The sequence below is a fragment of the Nanorana parkeri genome, unplaced genomic scaffold, assembly GCF_000935625.1.
Source record: "Nanorana parkeri isolate BGI_ZX_2015 unplaced genomic scaffold, ASM93562v1 scaffold21, whole genome shotgun sequence".
Taxonomy (NCBI): Eukaryota; Metazoa; Chordata; class Amphibia; order Anura; family Dicroglossidae; genus Nanorana; species Nanorana parkeri.
The window spans coordinates 596,875-623,526 of record NW_017306289.1 but is presented as its reverse complement, the minus strand read 5'-3'; the positions used below and the strand labels follow the sequence as shown (position 1 = coordinate 623,526).

At 40.5% G+C, this 26,652-nt stretch overlaps 1 protein-coding gene across 1 annotated transcript in view; it reads left to right on the top strand.

The window, feature by feature from the left end:
* The window catches only part of GABRA5 (gamma-aminobutyric acid type A receptor alpha5 subunit), a 168,307-nt gene that overhangs the window by 68,748 nt on the left and 72,907 nt on the right, over positions 1–26,652 (top strand). Inside the window, exon 5 of the mRNA XM_018563208.1 lies at positions 9,843–9,925. Within this exon, the coding sequence (XP_018418710.1) occupies positions 9,843–9,925 (83 nt within the window). The remainder of the gene's footprint in view (positions 1–9,842; positions 9,926–26,652) is intronic.

The following is a 26,652-nucleotide window of genomic DNA, read 5'->3' as shown; positions in this document are numbered from 1 at the left end:
CCTGCGTGAACATTCTGGAGGCTTGGCAGTTAGTTCTTTGGACAGATTTGTGGATAAAGTCTGATGCTGGACGTCATTGTCTACAAATGGTGTCAACCAAGTGCCAATTTGAAAAGACCTGGCCCCACTAAAATCAACGGAACAGACAGCAGGCATTCAAATCAAGGAAGAAAATGACTTCAAAAGCATAATATTGTCTGTACATGTAACACATCATACTTTCATTAGACTTTTTTCAACAGTGTATTTATATATTTGTATGATATTGGTAACATGAAGGATTTTTCAATATTTTTAAAGAGACACTATACTATTGATAACAACTTTTAAACAAAGATGGCATTGTAAAGGACATGAATAATATTTACTAATACTCTATTGAATCCAGTTGTCACTGTCTTGCAGAGCTAAAGCTGCCACAAGAATTTTAGCTATCAGATACTTTCAGGTGTGTCACATGTCTGCGTCTTTCCCCACTGCCTTATGTGGTTTCACTTCCTTCTACATCATTAGTAGTCCATACACCTCCGAAGGGGCCCACTAGTGATGTAATGGACAGGGGAAACCACTGTGGAGAACACAGACATTCAACACACCTGACAAATCTGTGCCAGATGCTGAAGATTCTAGAGGCAGTTCTAGCTCTACAAGCAAGTAGAGGCCGGATTTATAATGGCAAGACCCCATTTACACTTGAGTGTGTTTTCGGGTGATTTTAAAAGTGGTTTTTCTATGTTTTTGGATTTTTTAGTTTGCACTCCTTGGTATTAGCTAATGGAAACTCAATTACCAAGAGAAGGAGATGGCTGTGAGGCCCCAAATCATGTGAAAAATGCATGTTACACATGTTTTTCTGGCATTTTTTAGAAGCTCCCATTGAAGTCGTACGTACCAAAAATGCCTGATTCTGCCTATAAAAAGCTCATGTACTTTTTCCAGCTGTGCCAAGCGACATAATGCTCTGGTATGCCTAGACAACATTTCAAATCAGCTGCTATAAAGCTTTCTGCATTCTCACTCACTGGACAAAATAGTATCCAGTTTCAAGCTTTTACAATCCTGATATGTTCTCCCTTTTTAAGTCCTGATAAAGGGAGCATTGGTATGAGTCCTCGAAATGCACTGCCTATTTCTTTACTGTCCCCTAAACCCAACATTGAATAAAAATGTATCTGACTAATAAACAGAGTGTGGTGCTTCAATTCACAATCATGCCATTAAAAATAATGGGATTGTTCATGCTGAGCATTTTTGCTCTTCAGGAAATGCGCAACAGAACACTTAGGTGTGAATGGGGGCTTATATGTGTCTTTTACATTGCTGTGTTTGTTTATACTTTCTTAACCTGAGGACATATATTAATTTAATAAGAAAATGTATTTGTACATTAATTTTATATGGAAAATTTGCTTTGCAAATTGCTTTTAAGTACTATGATTATATATGTCTGGTGGTTGATTCAAAATGTTCCATTTTGCGATACCTGCATTCTCTTGGCTCTTCTTGTGTATTGGGGGCAGGCATCTTCTGGCACTCCTTGCACAGATGGAATACGAATAATGTAGGCTATGCATCTCGTTTTGTGTATTATTTGAATGTATTGCCTTTTATGTTGCTTTCCATTTTTATACTGTTGATGTTCTGCTAGATATTTTAAACCACTAAATAGTGTTTCATTGTACTATACCATATGGGTAGTATACCGCTGGTTCAATATAAAAAGTACATTATTATACTGCTGGTGCAATGTAAAATGTGCATTAATATACTGCTGGTGCAATGTAAAATGTGGATTATTATATACAGCTGGTGCCATGTAAAATCTGCAATAATATATTGCTGGGCAATGTAAAAAGTGCAATGAACATAGTAACCATGATATACTGGTGGTGCAATGTAAAAAGTGCAAAGAGCGTAGTAACCATGACATACTGGTGGTGCAATATAAAACATGCCATGATCATAGTGACCAATCAGATTTCTGTTTACTTCAGCTGCATGAAAGATGATTTCTGACTCAATGCTGTGGGTTATTGCAGTTTGCTTTTTCATCAAATAATGTACTGAAAATAGTAAGGGCTTAAGGATGCTAGCTATGAAAATAGTTCTTGCATAATAAGCCATTGCACACAGAAATAGAAAAGCCTTATCTTCTAGCATATGTTCCACCAGGAGTTGCATTTAAAGACTCCATAAAAGACATTATGGTAACTCAGTGCCTTGTGATGAAAAACAGAGAAGGCATGGATATCATTATGTAATTTAAACAGACCCTCAGCACCAGTGAGATGCTGGAAATCACTAGCACTTCAAATAAAGCATTGTCTGTATATAGCTATAGAGGAAAAGAGGCATATTTAACTACAAAGCAGAAACATGCAGTAACCCTAAATAGCCACATATATTTCAATTTAAAAAAAGCAATGAAAAATAAATAGATGTGTGATTTTAAATTATATGTAAATATGCTGAAACAAAGTACCTTTGCATACAATTAATTCTCCATTTGGTCACAGTATCTTGGAATATGCAAACTCTCTGTAATTTTGGAATTGCCATAGACTTAGTGTAACAAAAACGTTTCACACAATGTAGCCCGATTTCTGTCCTACAAACAAGAAAAAATACCTCCGAGTTGTAAGAATCTTGTATTCAGGAAGCCTTAATGAAATTCTGGAAATAAAATTCCTTCAACACTCTCTAGATGGCAATAATGTGTTCCAAATGCTACAGAGATACATACAACCACAGTCAACTGAAGAAGTAGAAGGTTTTGCTTTTCCCATTGTTACTTGTTAATATTTACATAGATAATCAACCAATGTTGTTTAAATATCTATAATTTTCATGGTTAAAAAGAAAACTATTAGATTAGTAATGCATTGCCGATAACAACTGGCATACTAATTTGAGATCAGTGAATAATTAAAAATCTATTGGCAAGCCACATTATCCAATTCATTTGCCAACTTTAAATACCCCTTTTGTTTTGTTTTAAACTTTTTAACAAAATCACACACTCACACTGTGCAACTCAGAGGTCCCAGCCTGGTAAACAATATTTAGATGGCTATAAACATACAAAGTTTTGGCTCCGATAATACTAGCCATCATGACTATTATCTAGCTAAACATAGGGGTCTATTCACGAAGCTGCCGAAGGATCTAGCCGTAGCTTCGGCCGATCCTTCAGCCCCAGGACCCCTTCGGTTCAGTAGAACCAAAGGGGTGCTGTACGGGCTATTCACTATAGTCCGTACAGCTCCCAAACCTGGCCGAGCGGCTCAGTCGAGCCGAACGCATATGCCCCGGCTCGGCTGAGCCACGCTGAAAACCGAAGCTGGCCGACAGCCTGCTACTGACAGCTGGGCGGAGCCAGTCGTGATCTTACGGCTGGCTCCGGCCCCTTGCAGAGAGATCAGCTAACCAGGGACACTGATCTCCAAACAGCAAACTCTCCCTGGCGCTCCGGGAGTCTCCTGCTCCTGGCCGCCAAGGAGAGAAACACTGCTGTTTCTTTTTTTTTTATTCTGACACGGAGCCGTGTCATTTTATATCATATTTCTAATAATATTTTATTATCTAATCTCACAGAACGAATGCACACAAAGATTGACAGGACAAATGGCTCTTCGAATTATTTAAAAATAGACCCCTAAGTGTTAATTTACTTAATAGTATTGGGCAATTACATCTCTCTTCTTAGTCAAAATATGTCTTCATGGAGATATAACAGTTATAACAGAAAAATGTACTAAACGACTACATCTTTTTTTGTCAGTAAATGTCTAAATATGTGGCTGTGAATATGCTGGTTAATAGCACATTGAAGCACAGTGGGAGGAAACATGTTTAAACACAAAAATCTTGAGGCAGAATTGCATACTGTAAATGACCACTGAATTAATCCCATCAGAATAGCATCACGTGATTAGGGCATCCAATATGAGTATACAAACACCCCATATTTCAAATGCTTTGGTAAAAATGATGCCTTTAGGCAGCATTTATTATTAACATTATAGTTTATGGGAGATGTCAATGTGCAGTAAAATTCCATTTAGGATTTTACCACATTTATATGAGTCTTACCTATTTCATATTTCATATATCTTTACAGTCTGTATGCTACTAAATGATATCTATATAACAAGTCTCCCCATTAAAAAAACTTTAAGTAGATCTGTAACAAACTCAGGCAATTTACATTGACAATATCAAGAAACATTATACTTAGCATGTCAAAACCATCAGTAAATAGTTAGCAAATCTTACTCCACTTACTGCTGTTTATTTGTAAATGAGAGCTGTGTTTTACCTATGCATGGCTAAAAACAATTAAAATGTAATGCAAGCCCCCACAGCTGCTTATATTGACCTTTAATTTGCTACCCCACCACTTTATTTATTTGGGAAAGAGACAAACCTTGTCAAAGGCATGGGGGGGCATTTAACCCACACCCCTTCATCCCATGTAAAAATGCTGGTACTTGGCGATTGACTAACCAGACACTCAGCAGTGTCACATGAGAGTGCACAGAGAGTCCTCAGTGTAAACTCTAAAACATGACTTGGAGCATACACAGGGCTTCTTCATTTTGCTCCTATGGATGAACGGTGCAGCAAAGGAGTGAATGGAAGGCAAGCATAAACATTGTTGGATCAGAATTAAAGTAAGTCTGTTGTTTTGCCCCTTCATGGGCTTTACTCTTCTGGTTAGGAGGTGTATTTGCGAAGTAAGAATTTCAAAAGATATTTATGAATCCTTTGTGACTTTCAGTACTTGCAAACTGAAGTCTTACAATATTTCTTGATTTCATCTGACAAACTCCAGAGCAGATAATGTTTTTAGAAAAAATTTAACCCAGGTCCCCTATACAGTAAAGGAACAGTGGTAGACACTAAGCTACACACATATTAGGGGACCCAAAACAAAATTGAGGATTGGCTGTAATCAATTCACTACACTACCTCACTAAAGAAAATACCAATTTATTTATTGGTATGTATGGATTTAAAATATATTTTGATCACGTGGTTCAAGTTTAAACAAATATAAAATATGACTTTTCCATAGCATGTTGTTGAGTACACTGTTCTTGGGTCTTATACACTCTGTTGCTATGTAATACATTTACAAAATGATGCTAAAAACACCATTTACCATCAGACAACCAAGCTTGAAAAAGCTTAGGATTAGTTTTCTGTAAAAGACTCATACACCACAAATTTACATGAATCTATTTCGTGCCATTTATGCGCTAATATACATCAACTAACTCTCAAGCATTCACATTTGCTATCAGGCAGTGCTTGAAACTAACATCATAGAATAAAATCAGTAGCAAGCAAGCAACCAGGAGACCCATTTAGTTTCATGCCACTGAAGTGAAAGTACATTACATTAGGAATGGTAAATGGATATCCCCTGGGAAGCCATAGACTGCCTAGAGAATAACAAGCCTCGGCTTCAATTTAGTATTTTTAATTCTCTTCACTCTCTTGCTGCCCAATACACGCCACTTTGAAAAGAAACATTAACATGCAAACAATGCTATTTGGTATTATAAGGCAGACAAAATCTGAAACGCGAATATGGAAGGAATAAACAAAGGTATGAAATAATCTGGCTCTGCGCTTAACAAGGACAGACAGCACAAGACATTAAAGTACAAAAACGAAGTACATTAAATTTGACTTCTGCAATCAAACCATACTTATTTATTTATAACCAAGTTAATTTGTTTTGAAGTAAATCCATAATGAAACATTTTGTTCATATTAGTTTATCACCTGCAAGTCATGGAGGGTGTAGTACAAAAACAGTGGTTTGGGACTCCAGTGACATGCAGTTTTCATATTTTACAATACTGGGCTTTACTTGACTTTGAAATTAACAAAAGGCAAAGACAAGCTTTATTAAGTTATGCCAATGTATAAATGAACATTAGTCATAATCTAGATGCCAGGAGAAAAAAACAAAACATTGCAGCAACAATTTAAACGTTAAAGGGTATATTTATAGATGGTTTTACACAAAATTCTGAGACAATGTATGTATTGAGAGCGCTACTACTGTTTGTACGCAATTGTGAAAAAACTCACATTTAAGATGTCCTTGAAAACACTGGAGGTAGTCAGGTGGAGCCCCTGGGAAGATGCAGCCAGGTAGAGCACAGTGGTGTGGACGGCTGAAATCTTATATAAACAATCGCTGTGGTGGGAGAAAAGCTGTCTGCCGCAGAAACTCAGCTGGCCGGGCTGAGCCGTTGCAGCCAAGGACACTCTGTATCTGGATGCTGTGTAACAAGTACTGTCAGCGGTCGTTTTTTAAGTCAGATGGCTCAGGAGACAAAACGGTGATGACGTTGAGAGCGTGCTCCGACTGAAACAGTGAGAGGGTGGTGAACAGTTGGAAGTGATGGGTAAGGGGTAGATCGCTACGCGTTTCGAGGCGAAGCCTCTTTGTCAAGCTCGGGTGAAGAAGGAGAACCGAATTGCGGGAAACTCACGATTTTTAAAAACTAACTGCTGGGCGGGATCAGCACTAGTCACGCTGCCCTGATAGGTAGAATGGTATAGGGGGGCGGATCGAGCATGAGTGCACAACCCATAAGCATATCGGGCAGCACTTAGCTAGGCTGATCCCACCCAGCTGTCAGTTTTTAAAAATCATGAGTTTCCCGCAATTCGGTTCTCCTTCTTCACCCGAGCTTGACAAAGAGGCTTCGCCTCGAAACGCGTAGCCATCTACCCCTTACACATCACTTCCAACTGTTCACCACCCCCTCACTGTTTCAGTCGGAGTACGCTCTCAACGTCATCACCGTTTTGTCTCCTGAGCCATCTGACTTAGAGACACCGCTGACAAGTACTTGTTACACAGCATCCAGATACAGAGTGTCCTTGGCGGCTCAGCCCGGCCAGCTTAGTTTTTGCGGCAGACAGCTGTTCTCCCACCACAGCGATTGTTTTGAATTAAAAGCGATTGAATCCAATTAAAAGAAATTGTGAATCTTGGGTGAACGTTGCATGAGTCTTGTGTGCAAAAATGTATATGTTGCACCCTAAGTGTTCATTTAATTTTGTAGTAAACATAAAAAGGTTAGAAAGGGTATATGTTGTACTTGGCTTTTCTATCAATTGAGGTTTTACTGTATTTTGCAAGTGTCTTGCTAAAGATTTGTTGTGGCTGTGCACACATTCTACAAGATGCTTGCTGAATTAAAGAAAACCTTTTATGACAACAACATAGAGGGTGCCATTTCTAACCTCTCCTAAAAATGTTAGTTGCCTGGCTGTCATATTTACTCTTTTGCTTCAAAACTTTGCGCCTCTGACTCAAAACATCTATGAACAATTAAAAAAGTAAGCTGTATATAAGGTGACAACATGTACATTGTCAGATTGTGGATGAGGAAGCAGTGCTGGACGGGTGACAGAAAAGAATATCTTTGATAGGATTATACATTTGCCAAAAAAGGTAATGTTATGGTTTTGCTTAACAGTATAAAGGGTTGGTAAGTGCTAAAGAGCATATGAAAGGGAATGCCAGAGCAGAAGAAAGGTTCATGCTGGGTGTAAGAGTGTTAGGATGAAGGGGGCTGAAGTTTAAGTGGTATTTAGAAAGATAGTTCACTGAATTTTAGGCAGTCATTGGGGGAGACTGACTGGGAGGAACAATGTTTAAGTAGCTAGAAGAAAAGCAGATAAGTGAAGCAGCGGAGTTGCTGGAGTGGGTCCATTTTGTTTGTTGGTGGACCACGCAGGAGGGTGTTACGATAATCAAGCTGGGATATGATACTGTAGCTTTTTCAGCTGTACCATTTATCGGCTAACTTAACAGCAAGCTTTCAAAATAAATTGGGTTGAATTTATCAAAACTGTAGCACACCGAATCTGGAGCAGATGCCCATGGTAACCAATCAGCATCTCTCTTCAGTTGGTTCAGGTAAGATTTGAAAATGAGACAGAGAAGCTGATTGGGTGCAGTATAAATCTGCTCCAGAATTTGTCTGCTCCAGTTTTGATAAATTCCCCTCATTAGGTTTCTTTGGCAGGAATGATGCCTGACATCATGCCTGATAAAGAATTCTAATGGGTATTGAAAATATCATTTTCAATCTACTGAGTTAACCAAAAAAATGGTACTTTAACTCTTAACTGCCAAATGAAGTACAATACTCGGTAGCTTTCCTGAGAAAAGGACTGGTGCAATATGTTTTTGAGTTAAAAATGACAACTGCTAGTTAGGAAGTGAATGTGATATTTAAAAGAGAAAAAGGAATCAAATATTACCACTGAGATTGAAGATTTGAGGTTAATGGAGAGTTCTCAACAGTAATCATTATTTCAGGCATGGAATCAGACTATTTTTTTCGTATCCATATATAAAGGTTTAAGAATGCAAAAAGAACATGAAGGGAGATATAACAGATACAGTCAGGAGGTGAGATAAGAGGCCAAGAAATAGTTTCGAGCACCACCTTCACAGAAGTCAAGGATAAGGAGGGGCCTGAGAAGAGAGTATGAGAGGGTGAAGGTAGAAGACAGTGAGATGATGAGAAACACTGTAGGTAAAATGAGAAAAGTTGGTGATCAAAGAAACTGCAAGTCTGAAGATTTTAACTTTAGCAAAGGACAGTTTCAGGAATTACGACAGAAACAGGTTGAAAATGATCAAATAGATTATTGATGGAGACAGCTGATTTACTAAAAAGCTAAACATTTCCACACAATACATTTCTGAAATATTCAATTCAAATATACAATCATATAAAAAGCAAATTCCTTATATTAGCGTATTTCATCTGAAAATGATTGTATAATTGAACACTCAACACAATTTGTTGCACGAACCTTTTTAGGAAATCAGCCCAATAGTCTGTTAGTTCTCAATAGATGTAGAGAGAAACAGTTTGGAAGCTAAAGATCCAGGGAGGATTGAGTAATTGGTGATATGACTGCATATATGAATTAGTCAGCAAAATTCCAATTAAAAGTAATATGTTATATGCAAATTAAGGAGAGATGAGGAATTAAATGGCAAAAAATGGAAATCAATGGAACATATGCCATAACATGCTTTTTTTTATCAACAAAATGAAAACTTCAACACTGGAAGATCTAAATTCAGTGTCTATCCTCCCTATTCTTTTCCTTTATAGCCTTATGTATAGTATTATATAATATAGCTCCGAAACCAAACAGAATTTAATTTCAGTGGCATAGCTATTTAGGAATGTATTTAAATTTTTTATTGAATAATTAAACACATCAGATGGCATTCAAGTATAAGTAAAACAAATGATAGAATGTTTGATTGTTTAGCAATTTCTCAGTGGCACCATAAAACCTTAAACAGTTCTTACTATTCTATTGCCCGTGGTGTCAGCAACTGCTTGATTGAAATCCTCCTCTGTTCTAAGACTTTCAGGATAAATTCAGTTCACAGCTCAGCATATAAAGATGCTGGCATTGAGACATTTGGCTCAATGATAAGAGAGCTGTCCTCTGAGATATGGTGTCATGGGAGTAAAGACTGTATTTTATATGAACAGATAGACAGGAGTTTTCTCATGTTAATGCAGTTTGACAGCTGTGGGAGCTAACAGGTAAAACCTGACACATCTGCATTTTTCATTCAATACGTAAAATATCTGATACCTGAAGAGATGCTAATACAGTGTTTCAAGTAGACATCAGGTTGCATTTTGGAGTTCAACTTGTCCTCAAAATCCTTTTAGTAATGTTGCGGCCATCGCTTATAAGCACTCAAGCAATGATTGGATGCTCACTGGCTGCACTGCTGTATAACTTTTTCCTCTTTTTGATTTGAACAGACTGACAATATCTGCCGAATGCCCTATGCAGCTTGAAGACTTTCCTATGGACGCACACGCATGCCCGCTAAAATTCGGGAGCTGTAAGTTATTGCCTTTTTTCTGTGGAATGTTATTAGGTGTATTTGGTTTGGTTATGTCTTATCTGCATTGTACAAATGTGTTGTTTAAAATAGTGTTTTTGCTCTAAATGTTCTTATTTTCAGTCTCCATTCGCAGAGGGGTCCCATCTCCAATATGTCTTCTGTTATTTTAGATGAGATTATTAAAGGTGGCCACTTTCAATGAGATCCTTCAATAACATGTAGCGATAACTCCCGGAGGAGCCGCTGGTGCCCGGGTTAACTTCTAGTTGGTCCAGGGGATGATCTTCAGCCGCACACCCATTAGCTCTAACCGCCCACTTCTGGTGCCCATAAACTGAAGTCCACTCCAGTAGTAAGATGCTAAGTAAACGATTTATGGAACATTCACTGTCGGAGAGAGGGCATAGGGGTTCTAGGTATCCAGGGGTAACCATCAGAAGCTCCAGACTCACCGGACCTTGTAGGAATATCCTTGTAGATCCACCTGAGGGACATCAGATAACCACTGATGTGACAGACAGTCAGGATGTATGCAGATCCTCAATCCAGGAAAGACACCAACCATGCTCTGAAGTCCACTTAGTTCCAGGGTACTTCAAGAGCCTGCACTGGTCCTGGTTCTCTTCCTCTTTCAGTCTCTCAGGCCTCCTCGATGTTGGAGGCCTCAGGGAAACCTTTTCCCTTATACCAGCCCATGCCCACCCCCAGGCCTTGGCCTAGCCTGGGGGCAGGCTGAACAGGTCCCAGCCCTAATCCATGGCTGGTCACCAGCGAGAGAGAGAGAGCACATGGCAGCTCCCACCAATATATGTAGCACTGTCATGCTACTGGCACCAAGCATGCACCACTGGCTGGGGGAAGCCCAGTGATTGTCTGCTGTACTGTACATACATTACAGTATCCACCATTGACTGTCCCACAATATGACAGAGTCTCACTCCACCCAGGGTTGTACAGGCAATGTTAGAGACCTGGGATTAACCATATAGTTGCCACTACAAATCCAGCCAGGCTGTCTACAGCCCCGACTATCACTAATAGCCTAGTAGACACTACAAACATAATTGATGTTCTAAAGATTTCTTCAAAAAATCAGTGTGTGCATTTTCTGATGAATCTCAATTACATTTTTTATCTGAAATGTCAAGGTCAGAAATGGAGGTCAGATGATCTGAGCACTGAAAAATCTTTCTGGTGACAAATATTTCCATAAACATGCATTGTCACACAAGAGATCCAACAAAACTGGATCTCATGACACTGAAAGTCGCCTCATGGTAAAATTTGCAGGATAAATCATGTAAGAAGGATAGAAATCTACACTTTTACTAAGCTGTGAGTTGCAAAAACATGGAAGAAAGGAGAGCAAAGAGCCCTTTGGGCCTATGTAGATTGGCTTTTGGGTTTGAGATGCTTCTGAATTCAGAATTAATTGAAAGGTACATTTAACCTGAGGTTAACTATCTTGTGACTTGCTTTGAGTGGGTTTTGCATTCCCATAGACTGATATTGTAAAGTAAAACCCATTCTGAAGCAAACAAGGAGTCTGTCAACACTTTGTCAGGTTCCCAGAAGAAGTTTAACCACACTAAAAGCAAGGTTGTCCAATGCTAGCTGACTAGTGGGTCCTTCTATATTTTTGATGCCCCACAGGAGATTAATGGGTGCAACAAGGGTTTACATATATATATAACCCAACCCCAGGTGGGAGCAGGTATGATGCCACCCCTCTCCAGTGAGCTGGTGAAGAGTCCTTTGCCACACCAATCTAAAAAGGACACCTACACCGAGAAACTAATGAAGAAGGCTCCCTTGGTACCATGTACCAAGTAAACTAAAATGCTACTCAAAGCTTTCTCAATAATATTATGCACTTTAAAATGAATCAGTCACATTTCTAATTGTCTGGTGCACTGTGCCATATAATAAAGAATTGAGATGAGCTTTTTACTGAGTATACTTGTCCAAAGATAATGATGTTATATTCAGTGAAGCACATGGTAGTAGAAATGTAACTGTTTTGTTTTAACAAGACTGACTAATTGAATCATTATAAGGTGTGTATATTGCACAAAGTGCCTAGATACAGTAGGTGGGTACATCAAGTAGTAATAACTAGAGATGCAATGATACCATTTTTTTCAGACCGGGTACAAGTAATGATACTTTTCCTCAACTGCTCGCCGATACCAATTACCAATACCTTTTTTAAGTGGCATGTGACAGTTTTTCTAAAACAATACAGACTAATGATTTTAGGACAGTGGTGTATGCCAGGGCACAGACACACCTGCAAACGCTGCATCACTGGCAGTTCTGCCACTGACACCAAGCTGTAGAGGGACTACAAATCCCAGCAATATGTTATACAGCAATGCAGAATAATATATTGTTACATACTCTATGTTGGCGCTCTGCTGCGATGTGCTGGCCTGATGTCTCAGGTGGAGGGTCCCAGGAGTGGTGCACTGCTATAGTCCATATAACTGGATCACAGAGCTTACAATTCATCACTATAGCCCATGTAACAGGATCATAGAGCTAACAATAGATCACTACAGTCCATGTAACAGGACTGCAGAGCTAACCATTTATCAGTACTGTCCATGGTACAGGACCACAGAGCTAACAATTTATCACTAAAGTCTGTGTAACAGGATCACAGAGCTAGCAGTTCATCACTATAGCATCCTCTGATTTCCCAGCATCCTCCTCTGACAGCCTATTTAAAAAAGTGCAGAAGGAGTTCGACTCAGCCGATCCAACATCTGGATCGGCTAAGCCAAACCTCCGGCAGGCTACTCGCTGCTGTTCGGTCTATTCTCATAGATGCCGAACAGCAGTGAGTGAATAGCCAAATGCAGCCGAGCAGCATTTGGCTAATCTGCTCGGTACCTCTGTGGTACCGAGCAGAATAGAAAAACAGTTTAAAAAGTAGAAAAAATTAAATAGAAAACGATTGGGCGGAGCTAGCAGTGACAGCTAGCTCCGCCCAACTGTTTTATATTGGCAGGGCGGTTCTGCTGCCGTCAGAATCCAAAAAAAACAAACACCATAGGAATTATTTCACTTTGCAATAGCCAATAGTAAACTAGCTATTGCACCCGCCCTATGCTGCTGTCAATCACTAGAGGGGACCTGATGGAGAACTTCAGGTCCCCTCTGCTGATTGACAGCAGCAGTGGGCGGGTGCAATAGCTAGTTTGCTATTGCAAATTGAAATAGCCAATAGAAATGTAGCCATGCATTCCTATGGTGTTTTTTTTTCTTTTATTCTGATGGCAGCCAACAGCTTCCATGTCAGAAGAAAAAAAAAAGACAACAGAGCAGGGAAAGTAAAACTTTCTGGGAGAAAGTGTTTCTCTCCCGGGCGGCCGGGAGCCTATTAGACTCCCAGAGCGCCCGGGAGAGGAATGACAGTTGTTGGTTGTTACCAGGTAACCAGAAACGACATCTGTCATTACACACTGAGAACACGGAGAGGCCGCTCTCAGTGTGTAATGTCAGTATCCCTTCATATGCATTCGGCTCAACTGAGCCGCTCTGCCGACTTCGGGAGCTGTACGGGCTATAGGGGAATAGCCAGTACAGCAGCCCTTCGATTCTAATGAATTGAAGGGGTCCTGGGGCCGAAGCTAGCCGAAGGATCAGCCGAAGCTACGGCTAGATCCTTTGGCTGCTTAGTGAATAGACCCCTAAGACTAAAATTTTGGTGCTGGTGTCACCAGTGTCCCTATCAGGGCCGGGTGGGAGAGAACACAGAGAGACAAAGGAGGAAATCTGATAAGTTCAACTGAAACACTCCTTCCCCAGCATCTTACTGCAGGGTAAGCCCCACACACGCCACTGTTCCATGTCAGTGCTCTCAAATCTTCTCCACTTGTGCTCATGTTGCAGAGATAAGGCTGCTACAAGGTCCCCAGCAAATGTGGGACCTTGGGCAGGTGCTTAATTTGAATAATTAATGGGCCGGTATCAGTTTTGATAATTATTGGGACATTTTCAAGTACAACGGTCGGTATCGGTGCATCTCTAGTAATAACCTCTTGTGATTCTGCAGTGCATATCAGTGAGGGCATTTTTAGAATAATTAAAAAAGAAAACAGACTAACCAGAAACTTTTAGACCCCCCTAAAATGGTTACATATTTTCTTCTGTACATACAGGTACATACATATTAAATGAGTGAAATTAGAATTGCTTTTACTTGGGCCAGTTTTATTATAAGGCACAAGAGGCATGTGCCTAGAGGCAACAAAGGCAAAGGGATAGCATACATGTTATGACAGTCTGGTCTTGGGGAGATGGACCCCAGTGCAGGTTGGAATACATCCTAAAGGCCAAGTCATTCTTCTCTTGCATTCAGTGCATTTATGATTTTTAAAGCACATGTCCTCCAGGTTCTAGCTTGACCCTTGATCCCGAATGCTAAATTAGCTTGTATATATAGCAAATATATTTTTACAGCTCTTTACAGAGAATAGAGCACCATATACCTTACTTCCTGTCCTAGTGGAGCATATGATCTTAGGAAACAAAGGATTTTAAAAGGCCCAAAAACTTAGTTAAGAGTGAAAAGCCTATTTTGCATGCCTTGGAAAACTTAAAAAATATACAATTTTCCGCAGGTTTTGCCTCTTTAAAAACACTGCAAGTACAATAAAATATCTGCTAATCCTTTTAGAGATTCAGTGAGCTCCTAACATCCTGCAGTGAGATGACAACACTGCCTCTGCTGCACTTAAATCCCCATCAGTGATCCCAGCCTCTGCTGGACTACAGAACACCTCTTCCTTATGTCTGTGAAGGTTCTCATTCATCCAGGCCATGGTATATCTGTAAAAAATAAGTCAAGGCAACTGGACTTGCTGTATTTTTCTTGAAGACGTTTCACTAGTCATGCAACCAGCTTTCTCCATTCAGAATGAGAATTGAGAAAGCTGGTTGGATGACCAGTGAAACATCTTCAAGAAAAATACAGCAAGTCCAGTTGCCTTAACTTATTTTTTACAAATACCTCCTCCTTTTGTTTTAGGGGAAAGAAGTGTAGAGGTTTTGTAGTCCACTTCCTGAGGAGCAAGGGGGAGGATGGGGAAACGGTCTTGCATGCCCCCAGAGTTAATAGCACAACCTGTGGGAAATTCATCTAGACACTACACACAGGTGGATATAAGCTTGTGCTTTTTCATAGGGCCTCGAGTTTTTATTCCTTTGTAGGGTTGCTTTAACCATTGTTGTAAGCAATATAATGTACAGTTTAATTTAATATAAGGCTGAATCCAGTTTTTCCCACGTGATTTTAGACTGCATTATTTATGAATTCCATTGGTATTATGTTAATATATTATGAAGTGCATGCCACTGCTGCCAAATAATCAATCAATGATGATTTTAACTGCACGATGTCAAAAATTATGAGAGTGAATTTAGTGACATGCTGTTTATACCCTAAAGTGTCTATGCCCAGGCAAACTGTTTCACACCAGTAATTTTAATGCAAAATCCACTCAGCAGGGGTGATATTTTACTGGGCTCCGGAACACAGCCAGCAAGTGTGGAATAGCCTATAGAGTGATAGGTTTTAAACTTACACCACTCTGTAACATGATCATTTTCATTGCTTCACTAATCCAGGTTTGATGTCGCTGAGTGATTGTAACCAATCTGTACACTTTAGCACTTTCCAATCTGATAAACCTGTGATGTGACTAAATAATTCAGCTCTATACAGCACATTACATAATTCACTGCACATGTCATAATCCCAATCCCAAATACGCTATATGGGATTTGGTGAAAACTTGAATACTGATGGCTGCATTTCATAGGATGTTTGTGTACTTAATTTGCAATTTTTAGGTAAGAGTAAAATAAAGATTTATGTGGCTTCGTGTGGCTTCGGATCAGCCGAACATACTCGGCATGTTCGGTTAACCCGAAGTGCAGAAGGAGCTCGACTCAGCCGATCCAACATCTGGATCGGCTGAGCCGAACCTCCGGCAGGCTTCTCACTGCTCTTCGGGCTATTCTGAAAGATCCCGAACAGCAGTGAGAGAATAGCCGAATGCCGCCGAGCGGCATTTGGCTCGGGTGTTCTGCTCGGTCCCTCAGAGGCACCGAGCAGAACAGAAAAAGAGTGAAAAAAGTAGAAAAAAGTTAATAGAAAACGATTGTGCAGAGCTAGCAGTGACAGCTAGCTCCGCCCAATAGTTTCCTATTGTCCGGTGGCTCTGCTGCTGTAAAAAAATAAAAATAAAAAAAATACCCCGGGCGCTCTGGGAGCCCCCCGCCCCCGGCCGCCAAGAAGAGAAACCCCGCTGTGTCTTTTTTTTTCTTTATTCTGACACGAGCATGTCAGAAAACAGAAAAAAAAAAAAAAGACGAATTCCCATTCAAAAGCATTGGGAGTTTACTATTGGCTATTTCAATTTGCAATAGCCAATAGTAAACTAGCATTGTACCCGCCCTCTGCTGATGGACCTGATGGGGAACTGAAAAAGAGGGCGGGTACAATGCTAGTTTACTATTGGCTATTGAAATTGAAATAGCCAATAGTAATGTCCCAATGCTTTTGAATGGGAATTTTTCTTTTTTTTTTTTTTCTCTATTCTGACATGCTCGTGTCAGAATAAAGAAAAAAGACACAGCGGGGTTTTTCTCCTTGGCGGCCGGGAGCAGGAGACTCCCGGGGCGCCAGGGAGAGTTAGATGTTTGGAGATCAGTGTCCCTGGTTAGCAACCAGGGACGCTGATCTCTCTGAAAGTGGCCGGAGCCAGCCGTAAGATCACGGCTGGCTCCGCCCAGCTGTCAGAAGCAGGCTGTCGGCCGGCCAATGGCCGGCCGCTCGGCCAGCTTCGGCTTTCAGCACGGCTCAGCGCTCGACTGAGCTGCTCGGCCGTGATCGGGAGCTGTACGGGCTATTGTGAATAGCCCGTACAGCACCCCCTCGGTTCTCCTGAACCGAAGGGGTCCTGGGGCCGAAGTCAGCCGAAGGATCGGCCGAAGCTATGGCCAGATCCTTCGGCAGCTTTGTGAATAGACCCCTAGGTATCGTAATATCAAGGCATACGTAATGTACAAACAAGCCTAGGCAGAAACACATACACACTACAACAAAACCATTTGGAACACAAAACTTATAGAATGGCAAACATGTTCAGGCATCACAAAATTGATTTATATGTACAATGATTTATGGTGATTACAGTCATGCAGTCTCATGCAAACCGAATTCTCTTATATTGAGAACCGAACCAGTTTGTAGATGGTGAACAGGGACAGACTAGGAACCTTTGTCCTGGGGTGGGGGGGCAAACACAACCAACTAGCCCTTTAATGGCACAAGTAGATTTCCGTGGGCTAAAGAAAGAAATCTTACCTATTAATAACAATGTAGCCTATTTGTACATCAGTAGATCTTCAAATCATCTCTGAACTGGTGCTGACACTGTCCTTTCTACTGAAGGGTGGTTCCTTTTGTTCCTCGTGGTCCCGGTGTGTGTTGTAAAGTAGCCACCGCTCCAAGCTCACTCCCGTGATAGACTACAATCTCATGTTAATTTACTAATTTGTATTGAGATTGTAGTCCATCACAGGAGTGAGCTTGAAGCGATGGCTACTTTACAACACACAAAGGGACAATGGGGAACAAAAGTAGTCACTCTCCAGAAGGAAGGACAGTGTCAGCACCAATTCAGAGATGATTTGAGGATCTACAGCCGAGTGATACACAAATAAGATACATTTTTGTTAATAGTTAAGGTATGTGAATGCATTTTTAAGATTTAACTTCTGAGTTTAGTGTCACTGTAATTGGTAGACATGGTGAAGGGTGGATGTAATAAAAGGACATGCTTTATTGTGGCACACCTTCATATCTTCCAGCATGAACTTCCTTTGTAGCTCTGCATTTGGTCATCAGTTTATGACAATATTTAATTTTTATTAAATATAAATCCAAAAAATATAGCCAGCTCTGTCTTTGTCTCAAAAGACAAAGACATCATGTGTAACTTAGTATAAATAAATAAAAATGAATAATTTATAATATCATGTGCTTTCCTTAGTGGTAGATATTAAGGGTGTACCATGGAGGATTATAGCATTGGAGACAACCAATCCACAACTGTCTGGGTTTGCACTTAGTAAGCCCTAGTTTCAGATTATGGAACAGATTTTTTTTAATAATGTGCCTAGTTTTAACCATTTATTTGTGCATTTATTGTCTTAACTCAGAACAACCCATTAGCCTTCAACTCAATTTTATCAGCAACATTAGTAAATTAAAATCTGAATGGTTGCAATGGTCCACTTTTCACACAATGACTGCTTAATTTAATATGACTGACAGTGTTGTGCCAAGAACTGCGTGAGGCTGCCTGACCTCTGGATCAAAAGATGCCCCTAGCAACGTCGTAAAAAACTGTTCCCTAGCATTTTCAAAACTTTGTACTAGTAACTACAGGCTAATCTAATAATAAAATGGCTTTATTTTATCAGACCTTGGAAACATAGATATAGAGGGGAACTTGGAAAAAGTGGCTGCCCAATACTGTTTGACCCCTAGAACAAAAGAAGCCGCAAAGAACCTTGTTCTCTAGCACTTTCATCACTTTGTTCCAGTAAATTCAAGCTATGTCTAACCTGGTTTCAGTCAGTCCCACTGTAGGAGTGTGAGTTCACGGAGGGCACTTGCAAAATAGGAGCTACTCTTTCCTTTTTTTTTTTTTTCCAGGTGACATCAGGTGAGCATACAAAATTGCCAATTAAATGGGCAGTGAAGAAATGCAGTACTCAGATAATTAGCTGAAATAAGGCAATCTATCTTTTAAGCTGTTTTAAATTGCAGTTGAGATCTTTGAATTATGACTAATTTTTTGATTCACAGTTTCAGAGCAAGGTATTCGGAAATGTGAAAAAAGTAAACCAATTTCCCGGAAAATATGCCTTGATATTGAAATGTGTATTCTACTTATCACTCATTTTTAAATACAAAAACAATATATTTAGGGAAACTACTCAATAATTTACCAATGGAGCTCATCCCTTGTTTAAAATATCTTTCCATTAGCCTTAGGCTCTTAAAATCTAGTAGTGCATGCTAATGTATGCCAAGTGCTTATATAAAATCACTTGTGTCAAGGTGTTTGTTAAAAGAGAACCTGTCCTCAATTTTGAAAGTACAATAGTCACTGCTAAAGTAGTTGGCTGATAAACTTTTATACCAAAGCAATGCTGATGATTTACCAACGCATTTACTTTGGAAGGACTGAGAAAATATTATTGCTGAATTGTCCCCTAATATAATAATATTTATAATGCATACTATAATCAAAAATTGTATAAGGGACAAACAATATATAACATTTTTAGGAAATGAGAATTTTACCAACCACAAATAGCCATCCAGTCACTGATAATCTAGCATACTGGAAAACGAATGTCATTCACATGTGATTTTGGTTGCCAAAGTACTTTTTGATTGTGCACTAGACATAATTATATTCAACGCCACCGGAAAGACATTTGCCAGCATAAAAATGTAATACTTCGGTTCAGTAAAGGAATTTCACCATAAACAAAGTGTAAAGATAATAAATTGCTGCAGCATGCTAGGTGGTTGTATAGAGAACAGGAAAACATTGGATCTTTCACTTAATAACCATAAGATCTTCGCCTGTGTAGCCAACTTAATGTAATTACATGGGTCACCTATTGTTTTAGTATTATTAATTCTATTACTAAATCTTAATAGCACACATATTTTATATTGCGGTAAATATTAATTTTGCTCTATAGAGAGTGTTTATTTATTCTTTTTTATCTTCATAGTTCAAGTGGAAATACATTCTCAGCTTTGTGATAATGATCAGAACATCACTCCAACAGCATTGTGTAAATATTATATATAAGCAACTTCCACCAAGTTTAACTACACATAAACTGTTTCAATCTGTTTTCTCACTTAATTCTGTTTTATAACATCAAATGTTTGCCTTGTGTGCCCATGTGTATGACTTCTTCAAGTGCCCTCTAAAATGTCTGAACTTGTTGGCAGCACCATCTAATATTTCTAAGACAGCTTTTGTGTTTTTAGGTGAGGAAAAAAGATATTCTAAAATAGTTTTCTGAAATGTATTGCTTGTACAAAAAAGCAGAAGCACACTTGAATCTATCAGAAATGTCCTTGCATTTGCCTGTGAACAAATTTTTTTTTTTTACATATGCAGGCCAAAAAGAAATATAAACCTGATTTCAAGTGTATTTGCCTACAAACTAAATTTGTATTACGTATGCAGGCCAAAAAGAAATATAAACATGATTTCAAGTGTATGCCTGGGCAAAATGTTAAAAAAAAAATATACATCTTCAGTACATCTCTGAAAAACATGCACACCTCCCTATGTTTTATCCCTTTTAAAACACTTCAAGTACAGAAACATTACTTTTGATTAACCAGAAATCCAGTGACTTCCTGTCACTTCCTGTTTGAGCTAACACCACAGTGCCTCTGCTGCACTGTGGAAGCCCTTTAAGGCCCCGTTCACATTGAGCGATTCGCAAATTGCGCGTTTGTCGCGTGATATCGCGCGATTTGTCCCGCAAATGCTTGCATCAAAAACCATTGAATCGCTGCAAAATCGGCTCCAAAAAGGGTCCTGATGTAGTGACACACGACCCGCGACAGCAGGACCCTTTGCCCCATTGGAAAGCATTGAAGAGTGATATCGCGCTGTAAATAGCCACGATATCGCAGGAATTACCGCGCGATAAATCGCTCAATGTGAACGGGGCCTTAGTGTGCAGAAGCTGCCAGCCCAATGTACAGACACCATATAACATAACATAATATATCATCTTGTGATAACAATCTCTACCCTTTTCGGTGATAATAAGAAAAGCTCTGAGGAACCCAGCACCATTCATTGACTTCCTTTAACCAGATAGTGACTTTAGGGTTTGAATTTGCACATTGTAGGGGGGTTTTCCCTTAGCTTAGTGAATGAGGTGAAGCTCTGCTGACTTCCGTTATCCAATTATGTACAAGCAAAAATTAAAAAAATATGTTTCCCTTGCACATGATTGGGTATGTAATTCCCCTGCAGAGTGAAAACTCCCTTGCAAAGTGAACTGCCTCTTTGCCTTTAGCAAATCATTTCCATGTCACCCTTTCACTGCAGTTATTAATTTAAGTAACACATTGCCACATGTGCAACGAAAAACATGAATAACTCATGGTCACAAACGTAAGAATTTTTTTCATTATTTCTGAGGTTCAATCAAGCGGTTGCTTGCCTATCCTGAACATGCAAAATGATATCTCAGGATAGCTCATGATAAGGTTGTGAGTAAAAATGATAAGTCATTATAAGAATATTACAGCCTTTGTGATTGCCAATTATGGTCATTGTAAAATGCCTTTTCTCAAACAATGGTTCATATTCTCTGCATGTTAGGGGTTTCATCGCCGTAAAGTGGCTAGCATTTACTATAGAACAATGGTATTTAATCCTCATTGTATTGCCTTTGTTTTAGTAAAGTATAATTTACAACCTGTGATTGTCTATTAACATACATAATTACTCATAAAAAATACCAAATCCGATAAACTGGAAAGTAACAAAGCAGTTATATATGCAGTGCTAGAAATAGACCATCAATAAAAAAGTAAAAAAGACAAAGTAAATTAACTGTCCAAAGGGCTTTTGTTAAATACCCTGTATGTGATTAAATTTACATAAATTGCTTTAATGTAATTTAAAGCATTTTTTTTTATATTTATCGTTTTAAATTCAGTATGCACATATGACAATATATTTATTAATTAGGCATACCTGCAGTCTCACCGGCGCCCGCAACTTCCCCACAAGGTCACCGCTGCCACCCCTCTGCGCTCTGCCGCCCCGAGGCTGGGCCTTGGTGGCTTTGTGGGAAATCCGGGCCTGCCTGCAGTGTATCCTGTTTAGCAATTCAAGCACGTTTTAGACCAGATTAGGTTCTGCTTAAACCAGTCACAATTAAGCTTATGCAAGAAAACGAATATTTCATCTTAAATTATTATAATTGTACAGGCCTACTTACACCACTTAAATAATTATATGCAATTACTTAGGTTTACTGTCTCAGTTTTCAGTTTGTATCAGAAGGTCAGAAGTCACCTAAAAGTCAAACTATGGACAAAACGTCAAAAACATTACGCAGCCTTCAAAATCAATTAACTTGCGGGTCTATTCACTAAGCTGCGGAGGGCAGCCGAGTGAACAACCGACCCCAAGTGAAGTGAGCCAAACACTGTTCGTCTATTCACTTCAGGCTTGTATTCTCGGTCCCTCAGAAAAATAGTTTTAAAAGTTTTAAAAAAGTAAATAGAAAACGATTGTGCGGAACTAGCAATGGCAGCTAGCTCCACCCAACAGTTTTCTAATGTCCAGCGTTTCTGCTGCCGTAAAAAAAAAAAAAAATCTCCCGGGCGCTCTGGGAGCCTTCCGCTCCCGGCCGCCCAGGAGAGAAACACTGATTTATCTTTTTTTTTCTTTAGTAAAAGAAAGTAAACTAGCATTGTACCCGCCCTCTGCTGATGGACCTGATGGAGAACTGCAGCAGAGGGCAGGTACAATGCTAGTTTACTATTGGCTATTGCAAATTGAAATAGCCAAAGGAATCTAGCAATGCATTCCAATGGGCAAATGCATTCCAATGGGCATTCCAATGGGCAAAAACGTTTTTTTTTTTTCTATTCTGACACAGCTCCGTGTCAGAATAAAGAAGAAAAAGAAACAGCAGTGTTTCTCTCCTTGGCGGCCGGGAGCAGGTGACTCCCGGAGCGCCAGGGAGAGTTTGCTGTTTGGAGATCAGTGTCCCTGGTTAGCAGGTAACCAGGGACGCTGATCTCTCTGCAAGTGGCCGGAGCCAGCCGCAAGATCACGGCTGGCTCCGCCCAGCTGTCAGAAGCAGGCTGTCGGCCGGCCGCTCGGCCAGCTTCGGCTTTCGGCCGCTCGGCCAGCTTCGGCTTTCCGATGCATATGCGTTCGGCTCAACTGACCCACTCGGCCACATTTGTGAGCTGTACGGGCTATAGTGAATAGCCCGTACAGCAGCCCTTCGGTTCTACTGAACCGAAGGGGTCCTGGGGCTGAAGCTAGCCAAAGGATCGGCCGAAGCTACGGCTAGATCCTTTGGCAGCTTCGTGAATAGACCCCATAGTTCTATTAGATTGCTTCTAGTACTGAACCAATGTATCAAACTAAACTGTTGATCCTCTTAGCTAAAATGTTCCTCCTTCACTTTCCTTCATAGGGTGACATCGCTGCGTCACTGCTTTCCAATTCTTGTCTTCCTTGCACTTACTGGGCTCACTTGGACTAGTGTCTGATGCAGCGGTCTCAGAAGGTGTGTTTATCAGTGTAGTCGCCAATGCTTAACAAGCCCCTAGCTGGTCAATCAGTAATTCTCATTCAGCAAATTCTCATGGGATCTGTAATTTATGCTTAACCCTCCTACCATCATAAGCAGATTATGTGAGGAAGAGCACACAAAGAAAGTGCCAGGGAGGATTATAAAAACTGGATAAATTAAATTTTATTCATACAAATCATTGTTCAACATGCACAGCAAACTATGACCACACAATATACATTGAAAATCAGTGTGTAATTCGGGTTCAGGGATCACATTAGCTATGCTCATGCACAAACATGTGTTCATGCGAGCCCGCTATGCAAGAGTTCAATAGCAAAATTATCCCTGCTCTTGATTATTTATTTTAGTAAATCAATCTTACTGTTTATATGTGGTGATGGAAAACTTGCCTGCGATTAGCTATGAAATCCACCCACAGCCTGCTGCCAGTCATAAGGGAGGAGGACCTGATTGGGAACTAGCCTGTCAGAGTTCCCCATCGGGACCCACCCACTCTTACTTGCATATAAACAAAGGAGTGGATATGCCCTGTGACATAATTGACCAAAAATAGATTTGCCTATTTTTGCTCAATGATAGCTATACCCTGCCCCTTTGTTTACATTTGGCTGTGGGGAGTGAAGCTGTTATTCAGCTCTAGTCTCCTACTAGGTGCGGATGTGTCTGTCGACAGGCATCATTCACCGTGATTGATGAGGATCTGCATTACTGGATGACATGTTAGTTGATGGATGTGCAGCATGGGACATTTTTATTTTTTTAAATAAAGGAATCAAAATGTGTGGTGATTTTTTTATACTTACACTGGTGAATGAGTAGAGGAACTATGTATGTATTTATTCTTAAAGGGACTTCCTGATTCCAATTAGCCCCCACTCACAGACCTCCATCGCCTATTGGGGACCAGATGTGGGGAAGAGGCACTTGTTCTCATCAACAAGGGGACAAGGTGCTTTGCCATGACAGCTGGGCGTAACTAGAAGTCACAGGGCCCCATAGCAAAATTTTGTTTGGGGCCCCCCCACAAAAAAAGTACCTACACCAGAACATGTTCCCGTTCCTGCAGCGTCTCCTTCTCTTCAGCTCTGCTCAGATCAAGTGGGTCGCTATGGCGGTAGTTACACCACTGCTCCTCACCATCCTGACCACCCTGATCATCATCTTCCTCCTGACTATCATCACCATCCTCACCTCTTCCTCATCCTGACCATCCTTACCTCCTCACCATACTGACCATCCTCACCTCCTTAACATCCTGACCATCTTCACCATTCTTACCATCCTGACCATCATCTCCATCCTGACCACCTCACCATCCTGACCATCTTAATCTCCTCACCATCATCACCATCCTCACCTCTTCACCATCATGACCATCCTCACTTCCTCACCATCCTGACCATCATCTCCATCTTAATTATCCTGACCATCCTCAGCTTCATGACCATTCTCACCATCCTTACCATCATCACCATCCTGACCCTCATTTCCAACATGACCATCATTTCCCTCCTGACCCTCATCTCCATCCTCACTATCATCCCCAGCAGCCCTGCCATGCAGCTGATGTATCTTGATGGCTGGAAAAACACACCTTTGTGTCAACTGCTTACATTTCAATAAAAACTGGAACAATTGTGCTGTTCTAAAACTATGGGGTCTATTCACAATAACCAGATAATCAGTGAATAACCAACCCGAAGTGAAGTGAGCCGAACACTGTTCGGCTATTCACTTCAGGCTTGTACGGCTGATTTCAGCCGTATATCGGCTGAAATCAGCCATACATCGGCTTGCTTCGTGTGGATTCGGGTCGGCCGAACATGCATGGCTGAGCCAAACCTCCGTCAGGCTACTCGCTGCTGTTCGTCCTATTCTCATAGATGCCAAACAGCAGTGAGTGAATAGCCAAATGCCGCAGAGCGGCATTTGGCTCGGCTATTCTGCTCGGTACCACTGTGGTACCGAACAGAATAGAAAAACAGTTAAAAAAGTAGGAAAAATAAAATATAAAATGATTGGGCAGAGCTAGCAGTGACAGCTAGCTCCGCCCAACTGTTTTCTATTGGTCGAGACCAGCTGTCATTACAATGAGAGCTTGTAAGAGTCGGCGGTGATATAAAAAAGCTGGCTCTGCTAAGCTCTCATCCTAATGATGGAACAGCGTCCCTTGTTCAGGGACGCTGATCAGTCATTACACTGAGAACCTGGCGGTTCTGCTGCCGTCAGAATAAAAAAATAAAATAGATCAGCATAGGAATGCATAGCTAGATTCCTATTGGCTATTTCAATTTGCAATATCCAATAGCAAGCTGGCTGTTGCACCCGCCCTCTGCTGCTGTCAATAACTAGACGGGGACCTGATGAAGAACTTCAGGTCCCCTCTGCTGATTGACAGCAGCAGTGGGCTGGTGCAATAGCTAGTTTGCTATTGGTTATTGCAAATTGAAATAGCCAATAGGAATGTAGCTATGCATTCCTATGCTGATTTTTAATTTTTTTTATTCTGACGGCAGCCGATGTCAGAAGGAAAAAAATAAAACAGACAACAGAGCAGGGAAAGGTTTACTCTGCTCTATCGAGCAGAGTAAAACTTTCCGGGAGAAAGTGTTTCTCTCATGGGCCGGCCGGGAGCCGCTATCTAACGGCGAGAGACTCCCGGAGCGTCCAGGAGAGTTGGGCTTTATGGAGATCAGCGTCCCTGGTTAAATGGTAACCAGGGACGCTGATCTGTCTGTGTAAGTGGCCGGAGCCAGCCGTGAGATAACGGCTAACTCCGCCCAGCTGTCAGTAGCAGGCTGTCGGCCGGCCATTCGGCCAGCTTCGACTTTCACCTGGGCTCAGTCAAGACGAAGCATATGCCTTCGGCTCGACTGAGCCCCTCAGCTGACTTCGGGAGCTGTACGGGCTATAGTGAATAGCCCGTACAGCAGCCCTTCGGTTCTACTGTACCGAAGGGGTCCTGGGGCCGAAGCTAACCTAAGTTTCAGCCGAAGCTACTGCTAGATCCTTCGGCAGCTTTGTGAATAGACCCCTATATGTATTGTATATGTAATTGCATTTATTACTGGCCAGATAGCATTCCACTTCAAACTGTATAATAATAATGAGCAGATAACATTGATATAATGATGGAACATCTAAAACGTTGTGCCAGTTAAATTTCTCTAAAAACAAAATAATAAACAATTACATTAACATTAACAGACCCTTTAATCAGAATCAAAAAATAAACTTCAGGTATAAAATGTAGGCCTCTGAACTCCTCCCACCAAAGCTGATTTGCAGCCTATTCTAAAAGGGGA